Source organism: Callorhinchus milii, unplaced genomic scaffold, assembly GCF_018977255.1.
Source record: "Callorhinchus milii isolate IMCB2004 unplaced genomic scaffold, IMCB_Cmil_1.0 Scaffold4, whole genome shotgun sequence".
NCBI lineage: Eukaryota > Metazoa > Chordata > Chondrichthyes > Chimaeriformes > Callorhinchidae > Callorhinchus > Callorhinchus milii.
In genome coordinates this window covers 2,279,477-2,305,359 of record NW_024704745.1, presented here as the reverse complement: position 1 = coordinate 2,305,359, position 25,883 = coordinate 2,279,477, and the positions used below count along the sequence as shown (strand labels likewise).

The 25,883-nt window shown below is 49.6% G+C and overlaps 1 protein-coding gene across 1 annotated transcript in view; it reads left to right on the top strand.

Annotated features, from left to right (window-relative positions):
• The window catches only part of LOC103189793 (neural cell adhesion molecule 2), a 274,085-nt gene that overhangs the window by 237,801 nt on the left and 10,401 nt on the right, over window positions 1–25,883 (top strand). Inside the window, 3 exon segments of the mRNA XM_042334307.1 lie at window positions 6,247–6,366; window positions 17,943–18,073; window positions 21,716–21,896. Of these exon segments, the coding sequence (XP_042190241.1) occupies window positions 6,247–6,366; window positions 17,943–18,073; window positions 21,716–21,896 (432 nt within the window).

Sequence of the window (25,883 nt, the reverse complement as noted above, 5' to 3'; positions counted from 1 at the left end):
ACGTTTCGCGCCCCCCCCCCCCACCCCGCCCCGGGAATCGAACCCGGGACCTCTCGCTTGAGAGGCGAGCGCTCTGACCGCTAACTTGCAGGAGTCCGCGCGTAATCCTCACGTGTTCCTCGTGACGCTCGGCCGGCTGAAAACAACAAGAGCTGGAGGCGAGAGCATCGGCGACCGAGCCAGGCCGACGGCGTCCTAATGCTGAAGTGCGCTGGCCTGCGAATGAAGCTCGCGCCCAGTGATTGAGATGAATAGCTCCTGACCGAGGAAATGGGTGGGTGTTTTAGTCACCGGAGCATGATTGAGATTGATGGCGCTCGATCAAACAGAATGGTGAACGATTGAGGCAGAAGGCCGTACATCTCGTGGGCGGAACGCGACAGCCGATTGCGCACAACGGCGTTCCCCCCCACACGCGAACGAACAGCCGTGGATTGAGTGACCGCATTTATTTATTTTTTTGGGGTGGGGTGGGGGGGAGGTGGAAGGGATTATTACGCTGGGATTATTAAGCGATCCGCCACCAATCGACGAACAACCGGGTTCCTACTGACTGCTAGGTAAACAGTGTGGAAACTTGCCCAACGTTTCACCCAACCTGGGAATCGAACCCAGGTCCCCCTCACTTGCGAGGCGAGCTCTCTAACCGCCGAGCTACGAGCTTCACCCTAAAGTCTGGTGACCGTGTCCTCTGGAAGCTAATTTTCCCGCACTAGTTAGGACAACAAGCGCATGTTCCCAGCCTCGAGCCTTCGGGGAGGAACTCGGATTTTAAGCCGCTAGAGATTGGTGATTCATTTATTAATCACAAAAAATAATAACTGGGGCACCCGAGGGCTGCAAAGGCAAATTAGAAACGGGAATTTAAGAGAGGCAGCAAATTATCATCACCGCCTGACAGAATATTAATGTGCCTGTGTCAAAAAAAAACCTCTCCCTCTCTCTCTCTTATCCCGATGCTCCATAGGTAGTTTCTCACGTAAAATTACCATCTGGCCACTTGGAAGGCCACTGACTGTCTGGTCACAGCTAACGAGAGGACCCGGGTTCGATTCCCGGGCGGGTCAGGGCGAAACCTTAGGCAAGTTTCCTTACTCCACACACACACGCACACGCACGCACACACACGCACACCTCTGTTTAGCCGGCAGTAAGTAGGAACCTAGTTGTCAATCGATTGGCAGATCGCTTTTTCAGGAGCAATAATCCCTCCACAAGATACATTAAATAATATAAATCGGTCACTCAATCCACGGCTGTTTGTGGGGACGCTGCTGTGCGCGATTGGCTGCCGCGTTTCGCCCACAAAATGTATGCAGTCGATTCACTTTACAGCGTATCCGGTGAAGCGCTTTGAGACATCTCGAAGACGTGAAAAGGCACTGTATCAAATGCAAGGATTAGTATTAATCTGTTCTGTGATACCCAGTGGGAGAGCAGCTAAAGCCTAGACTGCTGATTCTGTTCCTGATTTAAGCTCAGAGAGAGTGTGTGTGTGTGTGGTTGTGGTTGTGTGAGTGTATGTGTAAGTGTGTGAGTGTGAGTGTTTCTGTGGGTGAGGGTGTGTGTGCGAGAGTGTCAGTGTGTGTGTGGGTGTGCGCTTGAGTGTGTGAGTGTGTGTGCGTGTGAGTTTGTGTGTGTGTGTCTGTGTGTGAGTGTGTGTGCATCTGTGAGTGTGTGTGAGCGTGTGTGTTTGAGTGTGTGAGTGTGTGTGTATCTGTGTGAGTGTGTGTGAGAGTGTGTGTTTGAGTGTGTGTGTGTGAGAGTGTGAGTGTGTGTGTGAGTTTGTGTGTGTGTGTCTGTGTGTGAGTGTGTGTATCTGTGTGAGTGTGTGTGAGAGTGTGTGTTTGAGTGTGTGTGTGAGTGTGAGTGTGTGTGTATGTGTGGTTGTGTGAGTGTATGTGTAAGTGTGTGAGTTTGAGTGTATGTGTGGGCGAGGGTGTGTGTGCGAGAGTGTCAGTGTGTGTGTGAGTGTGTGCTTGAGTGTTTGAGTGTGTGAGTGCGTGTGAGTTTGTGTGTGTCTGTGTGTGAGTGTGTGTATCTGTGTGAGTGTGTGTGAGAGTGTGTGTTTGAGTGTGTGAGTGTGTGTGTTTGTGTGTGTCTGTGAGTGAGTGTGTGTGTATCTGTGTGAGTGTGTGAGAGTGTGTGTTTGAGAGTGTGTGTGTGTGTGAGAGTGTGTGTTTGAGTGTGTGAGTGTGTGTGTGAGTTTGTGTGTGTGTGTGTCTGTGTGTGTGTGAGTGTGTGTGTATCTGTGTGAGTGTGTGTGTGTGTCTGTGTGTGTGTGTGTGAGTGTGTGTGTATCTGTGTGAGTGTGTGTGTGTGTCTGTGTGTGTGTGTGTGTGAGTGTGTGTGTATCTGTGTGAGTGTGTGTGAGAGTGTGTGTGTGAATGTGTGTGTATCTGTGTGAGTGTGTGTGTGTGTCTGTGTGTGTGTGTGTGTGTGAGTGTGTGTGTATCTGTGTGAGTGTGTGTGAGAGTGTGTGTGTGAGTGTGTGTGTATCTGTGTGAGTGTGTGTGAGAGTGTGTGTGTCTGTGTGAGTGTGTGTGTGTGTGTGTGAGTGTGTGTGTGTGTCTGTGTGTGTGTGTGTGAGTGTGTGTGTGTGTGTGTGTGTGTGAGAGTGTGTGTGTGAGTGTGTGTGTGTGTGTGTCTGTGTGAGTGTGTGTGTATCTGTGTGAGTGTGTGTGTGTGTGTGTGCACGCGCGGTGTTTTTTTTGCCAGCAGCCAGTGTCATTTTGGACGCAATGGCCTGAATCGCGCAATCAAATCACTTGAGTTGGTGGGAATTGATTTTGATTTAGATGTTTTGATAAGAAACGAAATCAGGGTTGATTCAACTGGCTGACATGATAAATGGATTCGGAGTCAATCGACGCTTAGTCTGGACTGTTATAAACGGGGCGAGAGCATTAGCGTTTCTCTCTTATACTCTTATCAAGTGAGTAATGATTGACTTCATGCAGGTTAGAGACACAGTAAAGCTCCCACTACGCTGTCCGTCCACACTCCCAGGTCAGGGTTAGAGACACAGTAAAGCTCCCACTACGCTGTCCGTCCACACTCCCAGGTCAGGGTTAGAGACACAGTAACGCTCCCTCTACACTGTGTGTCCACACTCCCAGGTCAGGGTTAGAGACACAGTAAAGCTCCCTCTACACTGTCCGTCCACACTCCCAGGTCAGGGTTAGAGACACAGTAACGCTCCCTCTACACTGTGCGTCCACACTCCCAGGTCAGGGTTAGAGACACAGTAACGCTCCTCTACACTGTGCGTCCACACTCCCAGGTCAGGGTTAGAGACACAGTAAAGCTCCCTCTACGCTGTGTGTCCACACTCCCAGGTCAGGGTTAGAGACACAGTAACGCTCCTCTACACTGTGTGTCCACACTCCCAGGTCAGGGTTAGAGACACAGTAACGCTCCCTCTACACTGTGTGTCCACACTCCCAGGTCAGGGTTAGAGACACAGTAAAGCTCCCTCTACACTGTGTGTCCACACTCCCAGGTCAGGGTTAGAGACACAGTAAAGCTCCTCTACACTGTGTGTCCACACTCCCAGGTCAGGGTTAGAGACACAGTAACGCTCCCTCTACACTGTGTGTCCACACTCCCAGGTCAGGGTTAGAGACACAGTAACGCTCCTCTACACTGTGTGTCCACACTCCCAGGTCAGGGTTAGAGACACAGTAAAGCTCCCTCTACACTGTGCGTCCACACTCCCAGGTCAGGGTTAGAGACACAGTAAAGCTCCCACTACGCTGTGCGTCCACACTCCCAGGTCAGGGTTAGAGACACAGTAACGCTCCCTCTACACTGTGTGTCCACACTCCCAGGTCAGGGTTAGAGACACAGTAACGCTCCCTCTACACTGTGTGTCCACACTCCCAGGTCAGGGTTAGAGACACAGTAAAGCTCCCTCTACACTGTGCGTCCACACTCCCAGGTCAGGGTTAGAGTCAGAGTAAAGCTCCCTCGACACTGCTCACAAAATGTACGCAGTCGCATCACTTTACAGGATGTCCTATGAAGTACTTTGAGATGTCTCAATGGCCGATGATGTGTTATATCAACTGCAAGGATTATAATTACTATTATTACATATAAATCTCCCCAGGTTAGCTACCGCACGCACAGCTGTGGCAATTAGCATTTTTTTTTAATTCTAAGTCGCAAGTATTATTTCTTTCTCTTGTTGACAAAAATGCGTCAGTTTAATGAGTTTAAAGGGATTAATTTCGGTGAGCAAATTGCCGCCGACATGGGAGAGAGAAACCTGAACAGCTGGAAAATCTCAGTGCGTTTTGGGGGTCACTGAGAGTACAAGGAACCATCATCTTATATTAATACTAATAATAACCCTTGCATTTGACATAGCGCCCGATCCTGTCTTCGAGACGTCTCAAAGCGCTTCACGGAATATACTGTAAAGTCAATCGACTGTGTATATTGCGGGCGAAGCGCGGCAGCCGAATTGCGCGCAGCCGCGTCCCCGCAAACAGTCGTGGATGGAAGTGAACAATTTATTATTTTGGGGAGGTGTTTTTTTGAAGGGATTATTAACCCCCGGGAAAACGAACCACCAATCGACGAACAACCGGGTTCCTACTTACTGCTGGGTAAACAGAGGCGTGCGTGCGCGTGTGCGTGTGTGTGTGCGTGTGCGTGTGGAGTGGAGGGAACTTGCCCTGCTCCGGGAATCGAACCCAAGATCCTAACGTGTTTGAGCAGATCAGCGCGAGCCCAGCCCGAGCGGTGGGAGATTCTGTGCATTGAGTCTCGGCGGCCTGGGGGTTAAATGGAGCTCCTTCCAGCTTCCGAGCTGCCGCTTTTGCAAAGCCTGTAGCTTTGGATTCTTGCCACCGCAGCACACAGGGAATAGTGGAGGTTTTAATGCTATTAAGTCGGAAAGCGAGAGGCATTCATGTGTAATGCTATTACTGCCGTTAAAGATCACTCGCTAATGGATTTGTGATACAGATAAGAGTTCTGTGTGTCAGCGCTAAAGACTTCGTGATGCCCTGCGCAGGAACCCGAGCGGACGTGCTTGCAGTGGTGTCCTCCACGCCGCGTTGCCGTCCGTCGCCGCGTTCCGCCCGCAGGACACACGGTCACCACACTTTTTTACGGTGCCTGCGTTTCGCCCGCAAAATACGCAGTCGCTACACTTTACGGTGTGGCCTGTGAGGAGCTTTGAGACGTCTCGAAGACGCGATAAGGTGCTGTATCAATGGCAAGGATTATTATTATTCCCTATCCCCAGATTTGTGCCCCCCCCATCCCACCCCACCCCAACAATCCCCGCGCATCACTGATAACCAGGACGTAATTCCACCTGGTCTTAGCCTGCGCGCCTGCTTTGCCTTAAGGTTTAAGGTGGTACGTCCTTTGAATGAGCCCTTAAACCGAAGCTCTTTCTGTGACTGTTCAACCGCGACAACACGTGACATTTACACGGCTCCTCTCCCGTCGGGAGGACGTCCCAAGGCGCTGGACAGTCAGGGGTTGGGATCAGGAGGCGCAGAGGGCGGGGAGGGTGGGGGCTTAGGAGGGTGACCAAAGGCGCGGTCAGAGAGGAGGGTCTTGAGACGGGTCTTGAAGGAGGCGAGGGAGGGAGCCCAGGTGAAGGGATTGAGGGATGGAGTTCCAAAGGGTAGGAGGAGGAGAGGGTGAAGGCACGACCGCCGATGGTGGGGCAGGGCCGGGCCGGGCGGTGGGGGACATGAAGCAGGCAGGAGCCCGTCAGGCGGAGGGAGCGGACGGGTCGATATGGGAGTCAGCAGGTCACAGAGGAAGGGAGGAGCAAAGCCACGGAGGGCCTTGAAGGTGAGGACGAGGATTTTAAACTCGAACCTCTGAGGGATTGGGGAGCCGGGCGGGGAGGGGGTGGGTGGGGGTGGGGGTCGTGGCGGTGAGGGGAAGTTGATGGGGTTCACGGAGCCTGGTGCGGGTGAGGACAAGGGCTGCAGAGTTCTGGATGATCTGCAGCTTGTGGAGGGAAGCGTCGGGGAGGCTGGGAGTTGGCGTAGTCGTGCCTGGACGTAATAAATGCGTTCAGGCGGAAGTTAAAGCTCCTCTGGCGCTCATCAAAAGGTACTCTCCCGGTTGTTGATAGTATACTATATAATAATAATAATAATCCTAAAGCACTTGATCACATCGTCGAGACGTCTCAAAGCGCTTCACCAGAATATACAGCGAGCGCGGCAGTGACTGACGCAGTGATTGACACCTTTCTCCTTGTGCCCGCAGCGCACTTCGTCCTGACCCACCTGAAGCCCAACACCACTCACCGATTCAGAGTGTCGGCCGTCAACGGCAAAGGACAGGGAGAGCCCAGTCAGCCGCAGACCTTCGAGACCCTGCCAGTCCGTAAGTAGCCCTGAGCTCTCCACTCCGCTGTCTGTCGGGACGTCCTCCTGACCCGAAAAGGCGCTCTACAAATGCAAGTCGTGGTCCCTTCCACGCCTCTCGCTAATCCCGTTTTAATGCCTCGTCGGGGAGAGACACAGAGCAAGAAAAAATTAGACGGGATACCTTGCAAATCTCTCCTGCTTCCACGACGGAGTGTAATTATAAATAGAATTACCCGGAGAAGCTGTTGAGCGAGCCTCACTTTTTTGTTAAGATACGGTTGGGGGAACACCGCTGTGCGCAATTGGTTGCCGAGTTTCACCCACGTAACACACAGTCACTACACTTTACAGTATATCCTGCGCTGTGAAGCGCTTTGAGACGTCTCGAAGACATGATGAGGCGCTATATCAAATGCAAGGATTATTATTGTTATTATTTGGGAGGTTGAAAAGAAGGTCTCGGGGGGCATTGAGATATTTTGCAATGTTGATGTTGGCGATGACTATCAATACCCGGTCTCTGAAACATAGTCGGGCTCAGCGGGGAGGGGTTGGGGGATGTGTGGGGGGTTGCGGGGGTGGGGGTGGGGGATGGTGGGCGCACCTAACAATCTCCTTCATTGTATTAAGCATCTAAGAACATAAGAAGATAAGAGTTTGCTCGGGGAAAGGAGACCGGTTTCCATTTTGTTCGCCTTCCACCATCCTGGCAGTCGGGTCCCAAACCATACACTGCATCCCCGGATATTATTTTCCAGCAGCAAAACCTATCTAATTTGCTCTCGAAACGTTTTCTGCTTCCACCGTCTGTCTCTCCCCGAGGAGCCCCCGTTCAATAAGTTTACGACTTATTTATTTACTTGTTTTCTTTACAACGTGCGAAGGGATCAGAGACTTGGGAAAGAACCAGAGGGGAGATGAGACGAGGAGAAATCTTTGTTGCACGGAGAGTTGTTACGGTCTGGAATGCAGTGCCTGAAAGGGGTGATTGAAGCAGATTCAATACTAATTTTCAAAAGGGAATTGGATAGGGACTTGAAAAGAAAATATTTGCAAAGGCTGTGGGGCGAGAGCGGGGGCGTGGGATCAATTGGGTTCCCCTTTCAAAAAGCCGGCACAGCCATGATGGGTTGAATGGCCTCCTTCTGTGCTGTAGGGTTCTACGATTTGCTCACAAAATAGACATTCAATTCACTTTACAGTGAATTCTGAGCAGCACTTTGAGACGTCTCAAAGACGTGAAGCGCTATACCAAATGCAAGGATTATTATTCACAATTATGATGATTATATGAATCAGTCTCTCAGCCCAGAAACCCCGATCCCATCCCATCCCAAACCCGTTAGAGTCCCGGGGTACAAAATTCCCCCCCCCCCCCCCCGGTCTTAGCCCACAGGAAACCTACTTGACTCAAAGTTTAAGGTTTGTGTAAAAGTCCTAAAAATTTCAGTCAGGATTTGGGAACTGGTTTCATTTCAAGAAATGTGTTTAAAAAAAAAAATTGGCATCGAAATCAATTCTGAACTGAGGAATTTTTCATGGTTCTCCTCAAGCAGGTTTAAATTGTAAGACTCCATCCCTTCCTCCCTCCCTCACTCACTCACTCATTCAATCACAGCTGTGGAAACCCATGGAAAATTCCTCAGTTCAGAATCGATTCAGAGACCAATTGTTTTTTTAGACACATTTCTTGAAACGAAACCGGTTTCCAAATCTGTACCGAACTTTTTTAAGACTTTTCCACAAACCTTAAACTTTGAGCCAAAGCTGGCTTCCCGCGGGCTAAGACTGGGGGGGAATTTTGGGGTCCCGGGACTCTTAACAGGTTGGGATGGGATTGGGTTTGGGAACTGAGAGACTGATTCGTATTATCATACTTGAATAATAATCCTTGCATTTGATGTAGCGTCTTATCATGTCTTCCAGACGTCTCAAAGCGCTTCACGGAATTCACTGTAAAATTTTAATTTATTTATTTAATTTATTGTGGAGTCCTGTAGCTCAGTGGTTAGAGCACTCGCTTTGCAAGCGAGAGACCTGAGTTCAATTCCAGGCAGAGGGCGAAACCTTGGGCAAGTTTCCTTACTCCACACAGAGCCTAATAATAATCCCTCCAAAACCAAAAACAATAATAAATTGGTCATTTTCAATCCACGACTGTTTGTGGGACATTGCTGTGCGCAATTGGCTGCCGCGTTCGCCCAGAAATATACAGTCAATTCACTTTACAGTGTGTTCTGTGAAGTGCTTTGGGACGTCCTCCCGACGTGAAAAGCGCTATATCAAATGCAAGGATTATTATTATTATTATTAATTCGATCTCCGGGCAAATCACAGAATCCTACAGCACAGAAGAAGGTGATTCAGCCCATCGTGCCTGTGCCAGCTCTTTGAACGAGGAACCCAATTAATCCCACTCCCCCCCGCTCTTTGCTCGTTGCCCTGCAATTCTTTTTTTCGTTTCAAGTCCCTATCCAATTCCCTTTCAGAAGTTAATATTGAATCTGCTTCCATCACCCCTTTCAGGCAGTGCTTTCCAGACCGTAACAACTCTCCGTGCAACAAAGATTTCTCCTCGTCTCATCTCCCCTCTGGTTCTTTCCCAAGTCTCTGATCCCTTCGCACGTTGTAAAATAAAGTAAATAAGTAAGTCGTAAACTTATTGAACGGGGGCTCCTCGGGGAGAAGACAGACGGTGGAAGCAGAAAACGTTTCGAGAGCAAATTAGATAGGTTTTTTCCGCCGGGGAATAATATCCGGGGATGCAGTGTATGGTTTGGGACCCGACATGTCAAGCGACTGCCAGGATGGTGGAAGGCGAACAAAATGGAAACCGGTCTCCCTTCCCCGAGCAAATACTTATCCTCTTATGTTCTTAGATGTTTGCAATACAACGGAGGAGATCGTTAGGTGGCGTTCTCTCACACACTCTCTCACACTCACTCCCTCACACGCACTCCCTCACACACACACTCCCTCACACGCACTCTCTCACACCCACTCCCTCACACACGCTCCCTCACACACACACTCCCTCACACACACTCCCTCACCCACTCCCTCACACACACACTCCCTTACACACACTCACTCACACACTCTCCCTCACACACACTCTCCCTCACACACACTCCCTCACACACTCTCCCTCACATACACTCCCTCACACACACACTCCCTCACACACACACTCACACACTCTGCCTCACACACAAACTCTCCCTCCCAAACACTCCCTCTCACGCATTCTCCCTCACACACACTCACACTCCCTCACACACGCTCTCCCTCACACACACTCCCTCTCACGCACTCTCCCTCACACACACACTCACACTCCCTCACACACGCTCTCCCTCACACACACTCCCTCTCACGCACTCTCCCTCACACACACACTCCCACACACACACACAGAACAGAGATAAACCCAGTTGCGTCTCACAAACGCACGGATTAATGGTGCGGTGGCAGCATTTTGCGCTGTAAAGTGGACGCGGGCAGGATTGTGAGTACAACATCGTTAGCCACCAGCGGGTAAGCAATCTCTCACCGGGAATCGGAACCAGCAAATCAGCCGGTTTGTGAACCTGCGGCACTACCCCATGGGGACGCTGGCCGTTTAAGGGGGAAAAATTCTGCTTGATTCCACTCGTTCTTCGCGACGCTTGTGATTCAGACGGGTAGAAAGGGATTGCTCAGTCGACGCTATTTCGTTGAACCGCAGAGGCTTTCCCCCCGGTTTCCCCTGCTTTGTTCCGTCGTAGAATCATCGAATCTTACAGCACAGAAGGAGGCCATTCGGCCCCTTTGGAAGAGCTACCCAACTACCCAGAAACGCGGCAGCCAATTGCGCACAGCAGCGTCCGCACAAACAGTCTGAGTGGATTGAGTGACAGGGACCAACTTCCGACTGCGATTTTTTTTTTGAAGAGGTTATTATCCCCAGAAAAGCAAACTACCAATCGACTAACATCCGAGTTCCTACCTACTGCTGAGTAAACAGAGGCGTGTGTGTGTGTGTGTGTGGAGTAAGGAAACTCGCCCGAGGTTTCGCCCCCTGCCCGGGAATCGAACCCAGTTCCTCTCGCTTGCGAGGCGAGTGCTCTAACCAACTGAGCTACAGGACTACGCAATTATTGTTTAATTTGCCGGGTTGCCTGGCGGACACTCGCTGTGCGTGTGATTTCAGGCCGCTCCTGTGATCCGAGCTAAGGGTTTTATTTTTCCTGAGCAGCATTTAATGATGCTTAACTGCCTCGGAACGTTTTTTCTGGCATCTTCCTGTCAGCCTTCATCAACCTGTCAAGCCCTGCACCGTTCAGATCTTCTCAGTGTCTCGGATCCTCACGTTCTATTAGCCTCAGAATCTTGTCGCTGCACGCCTTGTCAATCTCTGCCTCTTACGCCTGACCTCTGATAGCTTCTCCACCTCTGTCGGGCTGGCACGTCAAAACGATAATAATCCTTTCACTTGATCCAGCGCCTGATCACGTCTTCGAGAACGTCTCGAAGCGCTTCGCAGAATGTAAAGTGCAAAGTGAATTGACTGTCCATTTTGTGGGCGAAGCGCAGCAGCCAATTGCGCACAGCAGCGTCCCGTAAACAGTCGTGGGCCGCAGTGACCAATTTAGTCATTGTTGTTATATCTTTGAAGGAATTATTAACCCCCCACCCCACCCCGGAAAAAGTAATCCGCTAATCGACTAAGGCTCCTACTTGCTTCTGGGTAAACAGAGTCGCGTGTGCGTGTGGAGTAAGGAAACTTGCCGAAAGTTTCGATCTGGCCAGGAATCGAACCCGGGTCCTCTCGCTCGCGAGGCGAGCGCTCTAACCGCTGCCCCGCACTGCACAGAGCGGTCTCAACCTGGCTCAGCGCTCGCGCTCACTCTCGCTTGTGAGACAGAAAGGACTTAGAATCGCACAGTCTAAGCCGACTCTCCAACGCGGCTCTGGGGGAGGGTGCTGCATTCTCACGGGTGTCGTCCTTCCAATGAGGCGATAAACCAATAGCCTGGTCAGGTGGACGTTAAATTACAGTAATAATCCTTGCATTCGATACAGCGCCTGATCACGTCTGCGAGACGTCTCACAGCGCTTCACGGGATGTGCTGTAAAGTGAAGTGACCGTATACTTTGTGGGAGAAAATTAAAATGAAAGTTCATACAGCACTAACTCGTAAAGAGAAGGGAGCTTTTCGCTCCTGATGTCCAGGCCAACGACAACAACAAAATGACATATATAGAGCGCCTTTCACGTCGGGAGGACGTCCCAAAGAGCTAAACGGGGCCCGAGCATGGGGGAGGGGTGGTGTAGGGGTGAGGGAAGGCAGAGAGGTGGGAGGGAGACCAAAGACACGGTCGAAGAGAAGGGTCTTGAGACCGGCCTTGAAGGATGCGAGGGAGGAAGCGAGGGGAAGGGACCGTGGGATGGAGTTCCAGAGTGTCGGGGCAGAGAGGCTGAAAGCCCGGCCACCGATGGTAGGGCGGGTCGGGCGGGAGACATAGAGCAGCCCGGAGCCCGATGAACGGAGGGAGCAGGTCAGAGAGGTAGGAGGGGGTGAGGCCATGGATGGCCTTAAAGGCCGACGATGAGGATCTTAAACTCGATCCTCTGGGGGATGGGGAGCCAGTGGAGTCGGGTGAGGGTGGGAGTGATGGGGTCACGGAGCCCTGGTGCACGAGAGTACACGAGCTGCAGAGTTTTGGATGATCTGCAGCTTGTGAAGGGAAGCGTTGGGAGGGCCGATGAGGAGGGAGTTCCCGTAATCGAGCCTTGAGGTGACGAATACGTGGGTGAGGGTCTCGGCAGCCTGAGGGGTGAGGCAGTGGCGGAGTCTGGCAATGTTGCGGAAGTGGTGGTAGGCAGCGCCGGTCATGGTGCGGATGTGGGAGAAAAAGGACAGTTCAGGGACAAATAAGACCCCAGGTTCCTGACCGGCTCAGTGAGGTTGAGTGTGCAGCGCTTCATAGTCGCCCGCTTTGAGTTGTTTTGATGTTTATTGACGTTAATAACACTTTCCCTGGAATAGTTCTTTTGAAGCATCTGAGATCTTTGTGGAGTCCTGTAGCTCAGTGGTTAGAGCACTCGCTTTGCAAGTGAGAGACCTGAGTTCAATTCCAGGCAGAGTGCGAAACCTTGGGCAAGTTTCCTTACTCCACACAGAGCCTAATAATAATCCCTCCAAAAAACAAAACAATAATAAATTGGTCATTTTCAATCCACGACTGTTTGTGGGACATTGCTGTGCGCAATTGGCTGCCGCGTTCGCCCACAAATATACAGTCAATTCACTTTACAGTGTGTTCTGTGAAGCGCTTTGGGACGTCCTCCCGACGTGAAAAGCGCTATATCAAATGCAAGGATTATTATTATCTTTTGACTGTGTAATATAAGGGGTTCACTTTCAAAGCCCTCCACTGCCTCGCTCCCCCACCTGCCTCTGTGACCTCCTAACCCCCTACCAACCTGTCCATTCCCTCCGCTGGTCGGGTTCCGGCATGCTTCACGTCTCCCGCCTCGCCCGCCCCTCCGTTGGCGGGCTGACGGGCCTTCAGCCACTCTGCCCTCACCCTCTGGAACTCCATCCCACAGACCCTCAGAATCCTCCAACGCTGGAGGAGGCCATTCAGCCCATTGTGCCACTTTGAAAGAGGTATCCAATCAGCCCCACTCGCCTGTTCTTACCCCAAAGCCCTGCAAATTCTTCCTTTTTCCTTCGAAACCTACCATTGAATCTGCTTTGATCCCCCCCCCCCCCAACACCCCCACCCTTCAGGCAGTGCTTTCCAGACCATAACAACTCTCTGGGTAAAATAACATCTCCTCGTCTGGTCTCCCCTCCCCAAAGATTATCTTAAATCTGTGCCCTTTGACTACCGGCCCACCGCCGGAGGAAATAGTTTCTCCCGATCTACTCTTATCAAAATCCTTCATAGATACGCTTTGTTTTTATATTCTCTTCTTAGATGTGTTGCAGTGACATCTGCAGGCTAGAAACAGGCGTTACCCCAGTCTATGATTGTTATCTTGTCCATAACAACGACAAGATGACATGTGTACAGTGCCTTTCACATAGCGAGGACGTCCCAAGGCGCTGGACAATCAGTGTTTCGGACCCGAGCTGGGGATCGGGGAGGATGAAGGGCAGGGGGTTGAAGGAGGGTGATCGAAAGCACGGTCGAAGAGGAAGGTCTGGAAACGGGTCTCGAAGGTGGCGAGGGAGGCGGCGAGGCGGAGGGACTGCGGGATTGAGTTCCAGAGGATGGGGGCAGAGTGGTAGAAGGTTCCGCCCGACAATGGTGGGGCGGGCGAGGCAGGAGACGTGAACAGGCCAGTGCCACATCCAACGTGAACATGATTCCTGGGCAGGGCAAAACGTTGGAACTCAGTTGTTAGTCGATTGAGGGATCGCTTTTCCCCGGGGCTAACCATCCCTTCAAAAATAATAATAATAATAATTTGGTCACTCAATCCACGACTGTTTGTGGGGTCGTTGCTGTGCGTGGAGTCCTGTAGCTCAGTGGTTAGAGCACTCGCTTTGCAAGCGAGACACCTGAGTTCAATTTCAGGCAGAGGGCGAAACCTTGGGCAAGTTTCCTTACTCCACACAGAGCCTAATAATAATCCCTCCAAAACCAAAAACAATAATAAATTGGTCATTTTCAATCTACGACTGTTTGCTACGCAATTGGCTGCCGCGTTTGCCCACAAATATACAGTAAATTCACTTTACAGTGTGTTCTGTGAAGCGCTTTGGGACGTCCTCCCGACTATACCAAATGCAAGGATTATTATTATTATTATTATGTGCGCAATCGGCTGCCGCGCTTTGCCCACAAAACGTACAGTCAATTCACTCCACAGTATATTCTGTGAAGCGCTTCGAGACGTCTCGAAGATGAGACAGAGAGTGAAAGGCAGAGGTGACCGTCACTAAACCCAGCGAGGTCAAACAAAAATTCTCAATTAGGCTTTGAAATTGGGAAAGGGTGGGAAGTACAAGACCTCTATTTCAAGCTGAAGCGGTTACAAAGAGCCTTTTGATTCTCAGCAACTCCGGGGTTTACAATTGGAAGGGATAAAAAAAAACACCTGGTTTCTGCTGTGACTTCAGACAACAGCTGCGCATTCTTTGAGAAAATTGAATTGGCTTTTGGATTCATCCACATACACGGACACCCACACGCATACAGATACACGCGCACACGTGCACACAGACACACATGCACACACAGGCAAACACACACACTTAGACTAACACACACACATGCAGACACGCACACACATGCAGACACACACACACAGACTTACACACACACACACGCAGTATCAGAAGCCTCACCCTGTTCAGGGTGAGAGGGATCAGACGTTGTGAGAGGAGAATGCAAGATGTTTATTGCGTTCAGCTCCACAATACAATTCAAGGCCACGGAAGGGAAAGAAAATGAGGTACTTAAGCAATGTGACCCGCTTCCTTAATGACGGGAAGGGAAAACAGCTGGAAGATGCGATTCAATTTTTTTAAAAAAAGAAGCGAGGTCGGGGGAGCAGTCAGAAAAATGGGTTCGGAGAATGATGGCCCGAATAATAATATTAATAATAATAATCCTTGCATTTTTGATACAGGGCCTTATCAAATCTTTGAGCCGTCTCAAAGCGCTTCGCAGAATACACTGTAAGCTGAATTGACTGTGTGGTTTTGTGGGCGAAACGCGGCAGCCAATTGCGCACATCAGCGTCCCACAAACAGCCGTGGATTGAAGTCACCAATTTATTATTATTATTTTGAAGGGATTGTTATCCCCAGAAAAGTGATCCGCCAATCGACTAACAACCGGAGTCCGACTTATTGCTGGGTAAACAGAGATGTGTGGAGTAAGGAGACTCGCTCCAACCAACTGAGCTACAGGACTCCACAAATGACCTCCGTCCGCGCTGGCAATGTTTTCATCGCACTTTCTGCCCCCACGCTCTGCCGTTCCATCCCTCCCAGAGCCCCTCCACCTCTCCCCCGCCTCCCCCTTCCTTTGCCTGTTTCCAGGTCCGTCTCCAGATTCTTTGACCGCCGTGCCTTCGATCGTCTTCCATTACTGTCCAACACCATGGAATGTCCTTCCGATATGAAAGGCACTATATGAATGCAATTCATTGTCGTTGTTAGAATAATGATAATAATAATAACAATCCTCGCAATTAGTATCGCTCCTTTCGCGTCAGTAGAACGTCCCAAAGCGCTTCACAGCATTTTGCCGCGAAATGGAGTGACTGTGCGCTTGTGGCCAAACGCGGCAGCTAATTTGCGCACAGCAATGTCCCACAAACAGACATGAAGTGAATGATCAGTTATATTTGAGGGATTGTCGGCCAGGGCACGGGGGAAGAGAAACTCCTTTCTCTTTTCGAATAGTGTTGTTGTTGTTGTTATTCTTTGGTAATAAGAATCCTCTGCTTCGCGTCTCCCCCCCCCCACCGCCCGGCCCAGCCCGGCCCGGCCCCCCCCACCATCGGCGATCGGAGAATTCTTATTACCATAGAATAAGATCCCCCGCACTCCCCACTCAGCTCAGGTCCAAATCCCTGACTATCCAGCTCCTTGGAACGTTCTTCCGACATGAAAGGTGCTGTTTAGATGTCATTTGTTGTGGTTGTTGTCTCCTAATCACACCATCTTCGATGGGGGGCGCGAGGGAGCAATGCAGTGTTAGGGGTGCCGTCCTTTGGATGACAAATTCACTTCGTGCACTGCGGGCGCTATTGTTAAGCTGTTTTTCTCCCACAAGTCCATTCACTTTACAGTGTCTCCTGTGAAGCGCTTTGAGACGTCTCGAAGTGCGATAAGGAGCTACATCGAATGCAAGGGTTATTATTATCGCTGCTTTTGTCGTTCAGAAACTCATTCCCCAGTCAGCCTACACAACAAACTGTTCAGATTTTGGCGATGTGCCCATGACCTTGAGGTAACCATTGTTGCCTCGCATTGTTACTGAAACAAATGATTTCGCGAGGGCGTATACAAATCCGTCACAGTATCACTATAACAGCTGCAATTATATTCCTGACATTTGATACAAAGCCTTATCGAGTCATTAAAACATCTGCGTAAAAAAAAACGCTGCACGGGATTTACTGGAAAGCGTCGTGACTGGATAATAATAATAATAATAATCCTTGCATTTGACGTAGCGCTTTTCACGTCGGGAGGACGTCCCAAAGCGCTTCACAGAACACACTGTAAAGTGAATTGACTGTATATTTGTGGGCGAACGCGGCAGCCAATTGCGCACAGCAATGTCCCACAAACAGTCGTAGATTGAAAATGACCAATTTATTATTGTTTTGGGTTTTTGGAGGGATTATTATTAGGCTCTGTGTGGAGTAAGGAAACTTGCCCAAGGTTTCGCCCTCTGCCTGGAATTGAACTCAGGCCTCTCACTTGCAAAGCGAGTGCTCTAACCACTGAGCTACAGGACTCCACTGGATTTGTAGGCGTTGTACGGCAGCTAAGTTTGTACAAGGCGAGCGAGCAGGAAGGCGGGTTGTGTAAAATGGTGAGCGAGTGGGATGGGGAGAGTACACATTGGGAGTAATAATAATAATAATCCTTGCATTTAGAAGAGAGTCATATCACCTCTTTAAGGTACCTCAAAGGGCTTCACAGAAATATACTGCTAAAGCGAATTAGCTGTATATATTCTGGGCGAAACGCGGCAGTCAATTGCGCACAGCAGCGTCCCCACAAACAGTTGTAGATTAAGCGACCAGTTTATTTTTTTTGAATGAATGAATGAATTGTTACCTCCCGGAAGAGCGATCCGACCATCAACTTAACACCCGGGTTGGGTTCTGACTTACTGCCGGGTAAACAGAGGCGCGTGTGTGGAATAAGAAAACTTGCCCAAAGTTTCGCCCTACCTGCCCGGGAATCGAACCCGGATCCTCTCGCTTGCGAGGCGAGTGCTCTAACCACTGAGCTACAGGAATCCACCATGGAAAGGGTTTGGTTTATTCCCTGTTACGTAGAATCTCAATGGGTTGCTTCATGAAGGGAACTGATTTTGGGGATGGCCCAATGGATCCAAAACGGTATATATTTTGAGTCCTGTAACACAATGGTAAGAGCACTCGCCTCGCAAGCGAGAAGACCTAGGTTCAATACCTGGGCAGGGCGAAACGATGGGCAAGTTTCCTCACTCCACACTCTTTTGTTTATTCAGCACCAAGTAGGAACCCAGTTGTTAATCGATTGGTGGATCGCTTTTCCAGGGGTAATAAAAAAATCATTTACTCAATCCACGACTGTTTGTGGGACGCTACTGTGCACCATTAGCTGTCGCGTTTCACCCACAAAATATACAGTCAATTCACTTCGCAGTATATTCCTGTGAAGCGCTTTGAGACGTCTCGAAGACGTGATAAGGCGCTGTATCAAATCCAAGGATTATTATTGTCTTGGCATTGAAGCTTTGGCATTGCCGTTGTTTGTAACGTTCTGTCTGGGCTCGTGCGTGGGACGATTTCCCACCGTTCTTCTTTGCCACCTGTTGGTCTGAAAGCCGCTGAGAACCTCTGCCTCTTTGCTTTGGTTGCAGGAGAACCCCTTCCGCCCAAGGTGCAAGGCCACAGCGGCAGTGACAAGAACTACAAGCTGATGGTGACTGAGCAAGATGATGGTGGATCGCCCATTCTGGAGTACTTCCTGAGATACAGGAGCGTGAGTACTGTGAGTTTCAACAGCTCCTTCTCTCTCTCTCTCTCTCTCCCCCTCCCTCTCTTTATCGTCGAATCATAGAATATTACAATGCAGAAGGAGGCCATTCGGCCCATCGTGCCTGTCCCGGCTCTTTGGAAGAGCTACCCAATCAGTTCCTACTCCCTCCCCTGTTCTTTCCCCCATATCCTTGCAAATTTTTCCTCTTCAAGTCCCTATCCAATTCCCTTTTGAAAGTTGTTATTGAATCTGTTTCCACCGGCCTTTCAGGCAGCGCATTCCGGACCGTAACAACTCGGAGACCTGTAGCTCAGTGGTTAGAACACTCGCTTTGCAAGTGAGAGACCTGAGTTCAATTCCAGACAGAGGGCGAAACCTTGGGCAAGTTTCCTTACTCCACACAGAGCCTAATAATAATCCTTCCAAAACAAAACAATAATAAAATTGGTCATTTTCAATCTACGAATGTTTGTGGGACATTGCTGTGCGCAATTGGCTGCCGCGTTCGCCCACAAATATACAGTCCATTCACTTTACAGTGTGTTCTGTGAAGCGCTTTGGGACGTCCTCCCGACGTGAAAAGCGCTATATCAAATGCAAGGATTATTATTATTATTATAACTCTCTGTGTAAAAAAAAATTCTCCTCGCTTCATCTTCCCTCTGGTTCTTTTGCCAATCACCTTAAATCTATATCCCCTGGTCACCGACCCGCCCGCCATTGGAAACAGTTTCTCCCTGTCTACTCAATCCAAACCACTCATTATTTTGAACATCTCTATTAAATCCTCCACTTAACCTTCTCTGTTCAAAGGAGAACAATCCCATCTTCTTAGTCTCTCCACGTAACTAAAGTCCCTCATCCCTGGTACCATTCTGGTAAATCTCCTCTGCGTACTCTCCAAGGGCTTGATTTCCTTCCTAGAGTGTGGTGCCCAGAATCGGACAAAATGCTCCAGCTGAGGCCTAACCAATGACTTATAAAGGTTTAGCAGAGCTTCCTTGCTTTTGTGCTCTATGCCTCTATTTATAAAGCCAAGGATTCCATACGCTTTTTTTTAACAGCTCTATCAACCACCTTCAAAGACAAACCTGTGAATGTGAACCCCCCAGGTCTCTCTGCTCTTGAACCTCCTTCGAAACTGTATCATTTAGTGTATATCAATGGCAAGCTACGCGGTCTTAGTTGGTTAGACTCTGGCAAGTACCCCAATGCATACTCTGGAGTCCCCAAGCCTTGGCTCTTACCAACCTGCGCCTGATACCTTCCGGGATGTGTCCCTTCAGGGAGAGAGAGAGAGAGAGAGAGAGCGTATTCCATTCCAACAATCTATCTCTGGGATCTCCATGTGTAAGGTGGGATTTTCGCCCACAAGTATACAGTCAATTCACTTTACAGTGTGTTCTGTGAAGCGCTTTGAGACATCTCGAAGGCATGAAAAGCGCTATATCAAATGCAAGGATTATTACATTATATTATCATAAGTTCTGCATTACCAGCTGAAAGTTTCAGTCGTATCACGATCGTGTTTTCCATGTGTTATAAGTCATCACCTTATCCTCCTGCCACCGGCCACCAGCTGAGCCAGGTCAACACTTACAGAAATCATAATTAATAATAATAATCCTTGCATTTGATATAGCGCCATATCACTTCATGGAGACGTCTCAAGCGCTTCACAGAATATATACTGTCAAGTGAATTGACTGTGTATTTTGCATGCGAAACAGAGGTGTGTGGAGTAATCTAAATATTACAATAATAACAACAACAATAATAATAATGTGGTCACTTGATCTACGACTGTTTATGGGATACTGCTGTGCACAGTTGGCTGCCACGTTTCTCCCAAAACACGCAGTCACTGCACTCTACAGAGTAGTCTGCGAAGCGCTTTGAGACATCTCGAAGACGTGATAAGGCGCTGCAACAGAGGCAAGGATTGTCCTGATGATGATTATTACTGTTATGACGACCATGTTTGGTGTTTTCTGCGAGGCACGTGTTAATTAACACAAGCCACTCACTCCTTACGAACTTTCCCCCAAGTCTCTGACTCAGAACCACTAAGTTTTGTGGCCCCAGGACTAGGCAGCGAGGTGCAATCTGTATCATACGGTTTCAATCAATGTATCTGTCTTCCGTGGGGCAGAACAGTGCTACTGGCAATTATGCATTAAGCACGAAAGAATTCATTCCGGGCTGCAGAATGTCACCGTTCCATGTAATGCCTGAGATATTATTGTGGTTAGTGCGTAAATTGTACAGGGAAGGATTTTTTTTTAATGTCGGTTCAAACCAAGATTGGGGTCATTCATGCTTTGTATTCAGCGACGCTGTTGCTCTCATTGATGGGTGTCATTAACAGCAAATATTTTACATGTAGTGCAATTTTATTTGTTTCCTTCCTGATTAAATGAAAAGCACATTACCACCAGAATATCAATGGTGTGTACTCCATCTCTCTCTCTCTTTTTCTCCCTCTCCCCACCCCCCACCCCCCCACCTGTGTTTTCATCTGTGTGTGTTACGCACATATGTGTTAATATGTGTGTGTATGTATGTACACATGTGCATTCACCCATAAATACACAGTCGCTACACTTTATAATGGATCTTTAAACATTTTGGGACGATGTGAAATAATAATAATAATAATATTTCATACATTTGGCATTTGATAGAGAGCCTTCTCACGTCTTTGAGACGTCGCAAAGCGCTTCACAGGATACACCGTAAAGTGAATCGACTGTGCGTTTTGTGGGCGAAACGCGGCAGCCAATTGCGCACAGCGGCGTCCCCACGAGCAGTCGTTAGCGAAGCGCACAATACCAAATCCATGCGTGAACGTTTGCATCAAAACAGACACGTGCATTCCTGTTGGTGTTCACTGTTTCAAACGATAATGTTATTACCGTTGAAATCACTCTGGAGAGGTCACTCCCGAATGGTTTTCAGTGGTGGGTCGGGTAGGCTAATAGTATTGGCCGCTCTCAGACATTACCCTGCGTGGAGGACGCTATACAAGTGCAAGTTGTTGTCGTTGTGCTGGCACTCGATGATGAATGGGTGTTACTTTTCTTAATACATTTGAGCTCCCTAAAATAGCTACTGTTTGCAAGGTGTTTATATTTTTTTTATTCACCTTTGAATAACTATTATTATTAATTGTTATTATTATTAATAACAATACAAATTTATTAAGGGATTTTTCACAAGAACAGAAATACGATGCAAAGTTACACTCGTGCAGCGCCTGTCACGTCGGGAGGACGTCCCAAGGCGTTGGGACGGTCAGGGATTTGGACCCGAGCAGGGGGTTGGGATCGGGAGGGGGGGTGGGGGTTGGGATCAGGTGGGGTTGGAGGGTAAGAGAAGGCATGGTCGAAGATGAGGGTCTTGAGATGTCCCTTGAAGGCGGGCAAGGGAGAGAGCAAGGTGAAGGCAATGTGGGATGGAGTTTCAAAGGCTGGAGGGGGAGAGGGGCTGAAGGCCCGACCGCCGCCGAGCAGAAGGAACGGACAGTTTGATAAGGGGCTTGCGGGTCGGAGAGGTCGTGATAGTTGTGGGTGGAACACGCTCCTGTTAAGGAATCCAATAGGTTAGGTAACTCAGTGGCCGTGTGATACTGATAAACCTCTCACCTACTTACAGAAGGACAAGGAGGATGAGTGGATACAGAAGACCTCCGAGGGGAGCAAAGATTCCATTGTGCTGGAGGACCTACAATGGGACGTGCAGTATCAAGTGGAGATCACAGCCATCAACCGTCTTGGCTCTTCCCACCCCACCTTGTACGAGTTCACCATGCCTCCCAAACCCAACACCATTAGCAGTAAGTGACACCACCTCCTTCCACTCCCCCCCCACCCCACCCCCCCCCCCCCCAAACCCAACGCCAGCACCACTCGGTGACTTCCATCGCCCCTTAGTAGATCTCAAGTAACATATCCTCGCCCACAAAACACACAGTCAGTGCATTCTGTCAAGCGCTTTGAGACGTCTCGAAGACGCAATAAGGCACTGTATCAAACGCGAGGGCTATTATTCCTCTGCTGTGAAGGAGCGTAGAGACGTACGTTCTCCCGACGTGAAAGGAGCTGTGCGTAAAGGGTTGTAATTGTTGTTGTAGTTTGCGATGCTGCGCAAGCCAGCCGGCACAGATTGTACCCTGCGTTCTCTCAATCCTTCGACTCCCGATCAGAGGTATTCCCCTCCGGCATAGAGTCACCCGGCTCATGTATGTCTCGTGGTTAACCGTGCAAAGCCTTGCTTAATACTCTTATAATTGAATATAACATTGTCCTTATTAAATATATCAGACACATCCGAGCAGCGTAGCCTTGCCAGTTCCGGAGTGACACATTTACATAATTGCAGTTTGCCAGAAAACATTCTTTTGTCTCCTGTCTCATCTGTTTCAGAGCTCTCTCTCTCTCTCTTTCTTTCTTTCTCTCCCTCTCTCGCTCCCTCGCTCTTTCTCTCGGCTGTCAATTTGCTACAAAAGGATCAGGTGTTAGACTTTCTCACTCGCTCGCGCTCTCATCACTGAATCGGAAGGTTGCGAAAACAATAACAACGAGATTACATTTGTATAGCGCCTTTCGGGTCGGGAGGAAGACTCGAGGCGCTGGACGGTCAGGGGTTTGAGGTGTGAGTCCGAACGGGATTCCAGCCGTGATGCACCCCTGGATTTCGAGTCGAGGGATGATTTTTTTGGCTTTGGCTCGTGTTGGCCATTTTTTTTGCGGTGACTAACCACCCAGAGATAGAAAACTTCACCTAATGAGAACGTGGGGCTCCCATTCACTGGAACAAGGAAGGTTCGATAAGGTTCAACAAATCCTCAGGGTTTTCGTTTGGGAATTTCAACCGGGAGAAATTACTTCCCTCTGGTCTGTGAAGTCGGGGACTCCAGGAAATGACTTTGAGATCATAGAACTGTGTAGAATATTACAGAACAAGGCCATTCGGCCCATTGAGCCTGTGCCGGCTCTTTGGAAGAGTTACCCAATCCGTCCCACTCCCCCCGCACTCTCTCTTCCCCATATCCCTGCAAGGTTTTCCTCTTCAAAGGAAGACACAATTCTGCAAGATGACAAAAAATAACCAAAGGGTGAGGGTGGGGTTAGAGGTTAGGAGATTTTTTTTATTTCAGAAGGTTATTAGGACTTGGGATGTCCCCTGACCTCGGCCCTCATTCGCACGTGGGGTAGTGCTTTGGAATGCTACCCTGCATGAGAGGCGCTATATCAAATGCAAGGATTATTATTATTATTTAAATGCAACTTCTTGTTGTTGCATAAGATCCCAGAGCAGGAACCCTGTCTGATTGTTCGCCCCTTTCGCCCCCTCACTCCCCCCCTCTCCTTCTACCTCTCCCTCTGTCTCTCTCTTCTCTCTCTGTCTCTCCGGACCCTCTCTCCCCCTCTCTCATTCTTTCACTCCGTCTCTTTTGTTTCTTGGCCGGTGATTTATGACTGCGATCGCCTGCTCCACTCCCCCAACCTCTCACACTTAGCCACATCTGTTGACAATGCATCACCTTTGGGTCCTTGTTTGTCAACGAAGCCTGGGACTGACCTGAAACTTGGCTCCATTCACCACATAGAATGAACCATTGCAATCTATCATGTTCTAACCATTGCCATCTATCATGTTCGAACCATTGCCATCTATCATGTTCCATCAGGGGACAAACACAGAGGGGGGGTGGGGGGTGGTGGAGGAGAGAGGGAGGTGGGGGGAAGGGAAGGAACTCTAATGTGAATTGACTGCATATTTCAACAACAACAACTACTCCCAGTTGTATAGCGCCGTCCACACAGGGTAGCGTCTCAGAGCGCTATCGCCCACATAATACAGTCAATTCACTTGAAAGTACATCCCGTGAAGCGCTTTGAAAGATCTCGAAGACGTGATAAGGCGCTGTATCAAAAGCGAGGATTATTGTTATTTATTATTACAATAATGGATAGGACTTGTTTAACACGTCTGCATTGCTGCACTTTTTGAAACTTGCCATGTTTTGTTTTCCAAGTGATTTCAGAATATGTCAAAATGATCCCCCCGGCACCCCCATCTCCTTCACCTTCATAATTGGTCAAGTTTCCTTACTCCACACACACACACACACACGCCTCTGTTTCCCCAGCAGTAAGTAGGAACCCGGTTGTTAGTCGATTGGCGGATCGCTTTTCCGGGGGTAATAATACCTTAAAAAGAATAATAATAATAATTTGGCCATTAAATCCACGACTATCTGTGAGGCGAGCAAGGTGGAGACATGGAGCAGGTCAGCGGAGAGAGCGGGTAGATTGAGTTTGGTGTTAAAACATAAAGTGACCGCAAAAGGGGTTGGGAAGGGGGAGCTTGGATGCAATGTGGGGTGGAGGGGGGGGGGGGTGAAGAGGGGGGGAGATGGGAAAGAGGAGCACGGAAGGAATTGGGTAGCTCTACGAATGAGCCAGCACAGGCACGACGATGGGCCGAATGGCCTCCTTCTGTGCTGCATGATTCTATAATGGGGGGGGAAACCCGATTGGAGGGGTTTGAGCAGGGAGTGGCGGGAGAGGAAGGAGTGAGGCTGAGAAGCAACAACTTGTTCCAAGACCTTGGAGAGGAAGGGGAGGTTGGATACGGGAGTAGAGAAGGGTACAGGGAAGATTTTTTAAGGATAGGAGTGATGACGGTGGTTTTTAATGGGATGGGAACAACACCAGAGGACAGGGAGAGGTTTACGATGTCAGTGAGTAGAGGGGCAAGGAGGTGGAGCTGGAAGGTAAGGAGTGGGGTAGGGATGGGGTCGAGGGAGCATACAGGTTATGGTGGTGATAAAGAGGGGAGGGATAGACAAGTTCAAAGGTGGAGGGAGGGATGGATAGGGGCCAGGGTGGGATGAGGAGATGGGGAGGGGGTAGCAGATGCAGTGGCAGAGGCAGCTGAGCGAATTCCCTCGACTTTGGATTCGAGGAAGTCCAGCATCGCCTCGCAGTTGGCATTTGAGGTGAGGATGGGCGAGGCTTGAGAGCGTAGGTGGAGGAGCCGGTTCGTGATGGCGAAGAGGAGCCTGGGGTTGTCCTTAGCCTCCAAGGTTGTCTTGCAGTAGAACGACGATTTAGCGGAGGCGTAAGATTTAACAAGGTCCAGCCAGATCTGCAGGTGGACAGTCAGGTTTGATTTAAGCCGGGTGCGCTCAGCGGAACACGCCTGGGCTTTAAGGGAGCGGTGGGGAGTGGGGCGGTAGGAGATGGAGGTGGGTTGGGTGGCGGTGGGGAGAGGGATTGAGGAGTTGAGGGAGATGAAGCGATGGTCCGAGATCGCTTTGTAGATGGTGGTGAGGTCCAAGACGGTGAGGCCCCAAGTGATCACTGAGTGAATAAGAGCAGATGGCGCGTGGGGAAAGGATTTTGTCTCCCAGCCAACCAAGCAGAACGCCCGCCCGTTAATGTGCGGCAGCTCCCCCCTCGCCTAGGGGGTGGGTGCCAAGAGCTGTGGACGTGTTTGCAGCTCTGTTGGGGAGGGAGAGTAAATTGCGGCGGTATTAAAGCCAGGATCACAGGCACAGAAAGAGGGAGAGAGAGCGAGACAGAGAGAGAGCGAGAGAGAGAGTGATTACTGTTAGTCGGATAATCGCTTCCCCTCTGTAGTCTCATCTATCACACGCGTTTCCAGCGGTTTGTGTACTGTCAGCTGCTGAGCCACGGAGATCAAAGAGGTCTTCAAACAGAATAAATCTCAGGCAAAATAAATTAAAACCCTCTTTTTGGTTATTTTTTTGTGTGGGACCTGCCTCCGTTGCCAATGATTGATAGAGAGCGCG